General features: G+C 42.7%; 1 protein-coding gene across 1 annotated transcript in view; it reads left to right on the plus strand.

Moving 5' to 3' along the window:
* IRAK4 (interleukin 1 receptor associated kinase 4) overlaps positions 1–5,491 on the plus strand; it is a 110,855-nt gene extending 105,364 nt beyond the window's left edge. The window contains exons 10-12 of the mRNA XM_063927343.1: positions 2,909–2,971; positions 4,772–4,930; positions 5,016–5,491. Of these exons, the coding sequence (XP_063783413.1) occupies positions 2,909–2,971; positions 4,772–4,930; positions 5,016–5,075 (282 nt within the window). The 3' untranslated portion in view covers positions 5,076–5,491. The remainder of the gene's footprint in view (positions 1–2,908; positions 2,972–4,771; positions 4,931–5,015) is intronic.
* The last annotated feature ends 509 nt before the right edge of the window (positions 5,492–6,000 follow it).

The following is a 6,000-nucleotide window of genomic DNA, read 5'->3' on the forward strand; positions in this document are numbered from 1 at the left end:
CCGGACCTGACAAGGCTGGCTTTGACGGCGTGGCTCTTGAAGCTTCACTCCTGAGGGCCAAATGTTTCTCTGAGGCGGTTATCCAAACTATGCTAAAGGCCCGCAAACCGGCTTCTGCAAGGATTTATTATAGGGTCTGGAATTCTTACTTCACCTGGTGTGTTGCTAAGAATTACGAGGCATACAAGTTTAGTACTTCCAGACTTCTGTTTTTTTTGCAACAAGGCCTGGATTTAGGACTTCGTCTGGCCTCCCTCAAGGTTCACATATCTGCCTTGTCAGTGTGGTTTCAGAGAAAAATTGTCTATTCCTGACGTTCGTACATTCACTCAGGGTGTACTGCGGTTCAGCCTCCCTCCTCCTGTTGCTCCAAGGGATCTGTCTGTTGTCCAGAATGCCCTGCAAGAGTCTCCGTTTGAAACTCTTGAGTCAGTGGACCTTAAATGGCTTACGGCTAAGGTCCTTTTCTTATTGGCTATTGCCTCTGCCAGAAGGGTGTCTGACTTAGGCGCTTTGTTCTGTCGTCCGCCCTTTTTGATTTTCCATTGTGACCGCGCAGTCTTCCGAACTCATTCCGGTTATTTGCCTATGGTGGTGTCATCTTTTCACCTTAACCAAGAGATTGTGATTCCGGCCTTCATCTCTTCTGAGTTGTCCTCCAAAGAACAGTCTTTGGATGTGGTATGGGCTCTCCGTGTTTATGTGGAGAGGACTGCCTCTATCAGGAGGTCAGATACCCTTTTAGTACTTTTTGGTTTCCACAAACGTCGCTGGCCTGCGAATAAGCAAACCTTGGCCAGATGGATTAGCATGGTGATTGCACAACCTTATGCGCAGGCTGGACTCCTGGCTCCTGCTGCTATTAAGGCCCATTCTACTCGGCCTGTTGGACCTTCTTGGGCAGCCCGCCGTGGCGCGTCCGCAGAACAATTGTGCAAGGCGGCTACATGGTCTTTAGTGAACACGTTCATTAGGTTCTATGCCTTTGATGCTTCCTTTGGCCGCCGGGTTCTCATACCTGCTAAGGTGTGTCCCCTCCTTGAGGAACTGCTTTAGGACATCCCCGATGTATTCCCTGTGGAACACAGTGTACCCCACTGCAGAAAAGGAGATTTATGGTAGACTTACCATAGTTCAATCTTAACATCTGCCTTCTCTTTTACCTGATTCTGCATTGGACAGGTTAACTAAAACTGAGCTCACAGTGCCTGGAGGCGGGGTTATATAGATGAGGCCCTGCAATGCATCCTGGGACAGTCTAAAGCTTTAGCCTGTTGGTGCCTCTGGGTCAAGATCCATCTCTACACCCCGATGTATTCCCTGTGGAACCCAGTGTACCTCGCAGAAAGAGATTTAACCGTGGCAAGTCTACCATAAATCTCCTTATCACTCTCCACTTTATCACTCTCCAAGTACAATATCCCCTTAATTGTTTATACAGGATATCCAGGAGCATCTCATTCTTAGTTTAGACCCAATTTTCTACTCAATAATTTATGGACATTCCTCTGCTATTGGTGAACCAGAAAGATGAGTACTTGCTCCTGTATCCTTATTTCCTGCTTTGTAGCAGTGACGCGCACTCAGGGTAGGCAGGGGATGCAGAGCCTCACACGTCCTACTCCAGCACATTCCAGAATGTTGCCAATAAATGATTAGAATAATATAAGGAAGATATTTATAATTTATAGATATTATTTTTGTATTATTCACATCATGTTTATATTATTATAATTTTATTGTCAAAACTTACCACCAAATCATATGTGCCTGCGTAAATCTGGCTCTTACTAGCCAGTGCCTCCCCAGCCATTGACCTCACCACACATCTCTGCTTTGTACATGGGGATCGTAATTCTGAGAAATCGCAAATCGAGCGATTATCGAACAACTGCACATGTGTAGCGCATTGGGCACGCACAAGAGGTAATAGCAACAGAAAATGCAAACAGATCATAATCATTTCTGGGCGGAAACCTGCCGTTTTCTGGGTGTGTCAGAATAACTGCAGGCGATTTTTGGGAGGATCTCTGATGTCAGCACAAACCATTTCCAGCTGTCTCAGTCGCAGATTAGTGTCAGCCTCAGACCTACTCACATTTGCTCAGACGACAAAAACTCTTTGATGTTCCAGGAATTGTGTATGCATCTGCAAGTGGATAGCTATCTGCAATTCATTCGCAGTTTTTCAGCAGGCGTTTTTTCTTCCTGTCGGGGCGGCACCTTTCTACTCTCAAACAACTAAAATTTCTCAGAAGAACAATCCATGCTGAATTAGGCCCATAGTTCATGTGTCAGTTGCTGATTTCCTCACACATTGGGCCTGATTCAGAAGTGGATGCAGAAGCATCTGCATCTATTGGCGGTCGCCTGCCTATGACTTTATACAAATGCTGATATAAAGTCCTTCCCATGTGTACATCCATGCGTTCAAATGTGCAAGGACTGGGACACCCATTGTCAGCATCCATTGCAACTTGCACCAGTGCTGTGGCAGGTGCAGTTTCTCAGTCTCGGAATGGCCTCTGTACAGGCACAATCAGGACACATGTGCGGTGCCACAGAAAAAAACAATCGCTCCCATATGTCAGACATCGGCAGTGTGTATAGAGTACCTCTGAGTCAGATAGTGTTGTGCGTTTGTTTATTCTGCTGGATGTTCTTCAGATGTCAGACAAGCTGATGGGAAGGGAATAGGCTTACTTGGTCTTTGAAAATGAAAACCCTTGACCCAGAATGTACTGTAATATTTCATTTTAAATGCCTCAGCATTGTAAGATACATTGAAAAGGATTTTTAACATTTTACTTGTTTGAATTCAATATCCCAATCAATTGGTTACTTATAGAGCGTTCACATTAAATCACACAAAAGTATTAGAATTAATGAATTACTTATTTCTTCCTAGATATTGTTGGAAATAATCTCTGGACTTCCACCATTTGATGAGGAACGGAATCCACCATTACTGGTAATGTGTATTATATTGCTATCGCCAATCTCAACTGCAGACTGCTGCATAGTTCACGTGCAATTTAATTAAATTGCTTATCATATTAAATGAATATATATGTATATGTGTGTGTGTATGTATGTATATATATATAATATAATATACACACACAAGAGCAGAAAGATCCGGCACTCTGGCAGGTCCAAAGCTGCATGGATTAATTGCTCATGGTGCCCTCCTCTTGGGTTTGTAGCCCTCAATATATGTAACGGAGGGAGGCGGAACTCAGAGACTTTTTCAGTGAAGCAAAACACAGTAGTTTATTGCATCTACGTTTCGGGCCGTAACCCCGTCGTCAGGATGACAATCCGTGTAAAACATACAGTTTTAATACCTGAAGTGCATGTAGGACTCCCACCGCCGCCAACCCCGCTGCCTGGCTTCCGGGTACGTCACGTCCGGCACTTCCGGAAGGGACAAACTCACGGTCCATCCAGCAAGCGTGAGGGGGCTGGAAAAGAGTAACCATGACAACACAACAAAACATATATCGCAATGTAAAACAATGATTACTAATATGAATCATATCCACCAATACACCACATATCTTCAAAGCTGCTTATCATAGTGTACAAAAAAATACTAATAATCATAAAAAACATTAGTGAAAAAAAAGGATAGCGGGTTGCCATAGCGACAGCCCGTTTACTCAGGAAAACACGGAGATTCTAGAAACATTATCGCCCTGGACTAAACTATTAAATATATGTTAACCAGTCCATAAACCAACCATTTAATAATTACAGGAAACCTCTTAAATTCAAGGATTCATTTAGTCCCTTTTGGATATATTGTATCAAGCAAATGGATCCATTTAGTTTCTAACTGCAACAGTTTTTTAGATCTATCCCCACCACGCAATGAGAAGGGCACCTGATCTATAATTCGATATCTTAATGTTGCCATGCCATGCTTGGCATGTGCAAAATGTCTAGCGACCGGTTGTTCACCCGTGCCCGATTTAATGGCCTCCCTGATCGCATATCTGTGTTGTGCCATTCTTGTCTTAAATTGACAATCAGTCTTACCTATATAAGCAAGGCCACACGGGCAATTAAGCAGATAAATAACGTACCGAGAATCACAGGACACAGGATACTTGATGCTGTATCTTTTTCCCGTGTGTGGGTGTACAAATTTATCCCCTGGGATCATATAGCTACAAGCGGTTGTGTAACTTGTAGCTATATGATCCCAGGGAATAAATTTGTTCACCCACATGCTTGCTGGACGGACCGTGAGTTTGTCATTTCCGGAAGTGCCGGACGTGACGTACCCGGAAGCCGGGCAGCGTGGTTGGCGGCGACGGGAGTCCTACATGCACTTCAGGTATTTAGACTGTATGTTTTACACTGATTGTCATCCTGACGACGGGGTTACGGCCCACGAAACATAGATGCAATAAACTACTAATATATATATATACATATACATCTCCAACTCCGGCACTCCACGAACACATGTAATATGCCCGGTGCCTTCCACATTACAACCAGCACGGCTGCACGCAATATACTCCTCCACTGGCGGCACTCAAAGGCTTTTCCCAAAAAACGACACAAGTCTGCTGTCTGTGGGCAACGTTTCAGCGCCGTGTATAAGGCTTGATAAAAGCACTACACGGCGCTGAAACGTTGCCCACAGACAGCCGACTTGTGTCGTTTTTTTGGAAAAGCCTTTGAGTGCCGCCAGTGGAGGATTATGTATATATATTTCTCAATTAACTACTTAATAATTACTTAATAATTTCATCATTAGCTTGATATCAAAGAAGAAATTGAGGAGGAAGAAAAAACCCTTGAAGATTATGTGGATAAAAAGATGGAAGAGGTAGAAGTTCATCTAACAGAGAAAATGTACTCCATTTCTAGTCAGTGCTTGAACCAAATGAAAAACAAGAGACCTGACATTAATACAGTACGTGATACATTTATATGTTATATTTGTCATTGAATTCATATGAAAGCTGTGATCTTTAATATTCTTTCACTTCTTTTTACAGGTGCTGCATGATCTTGAGACAATAACCTGCGCCCTTTCTGTTTCCAGATCGATGCAGTGAATTCAATATGTCTGTGTAAATATTATATATTTTATATTTTCACAAATGGGAAGGTTTAAACCCAAATGAACAGAAGCCACTGGTGCCAGAACTTCAAAAGAGATTTGGGCAGTGTTCAGTGTTGTGTGGCATGGTAGATGATGGGGAGTATCGAGCAGAAATATCACTGATTGCAAAACAAGCATCTCCATGAAAACTTACAGGCATCATTAACTACTGTATTGCACAGCCCAATTTGCTGTTATGTTGTACAGTTTTTATTACACAGAGCTGATGTTTAAGGTTTCAGTCCGTGATATGAAAAAGAATACAGAAAAGTTAATGGTGGTTATAGGAAAGCCGAAGAGCACATAAATGGCATTCATAAACTGTTTTTACATGTCCAACAGATATCAATAAACATATCCAAACATAAAGTGTTAATGAGTGAATTACAGATACTGTACCTTATAGTTTTTCGATCTAGGGGACACAGTGATTGCATTGACTGGGTGCTTCTTCAGTGCGGCAAGATGAGTTGTTAGTGCATGATACATGGGGGACAGAAGGAGGGTCCTGAGGGGACAAAGACATAGCCTAACTCCAGAGTTATATATTCGATCATAAGTTAAAGAGAATTTAGGGGGAGGTGTACTAAGCAGTGAAAACAGTGGAGAAGTGAGCCAGTGGAGAAGATGCCCATCAACCAATTAACATTGACGTAACATTTAGAATTTGCATACTATACAGTATACAGAGCAGCTGATTGGTTGCCATGGACAACTTCTCCACTGGCACACTTCTCCACTCTTATCACTGCTTAGTACATTTCCCCACCCCAATGTCTAATTAGCCTAAAAATGGGATGCCCAGACTGCCAACATACAGCTACATATTGTATCATTCATGTGTAATACTGGTTTAAAGAACAAGATGTGAGACCTTA

This window comes from Pseudophryne corroboree, chromosome 6 (assembly GCF_028390025.1).
Source record: "Pseudophryne corroboree isolate aPseCor3 chromosome 6, aPseCor3.hap2, whole genome shotgun sequence".
In the NCBI taxonomy this organism is placed as follows: domain Eukaryota; kingdom Metazoa; phylum Chordata; class Amphibia; order Anura; family Myobatrachidae; genus Pseudophryne; species Pseudophryne corroboree.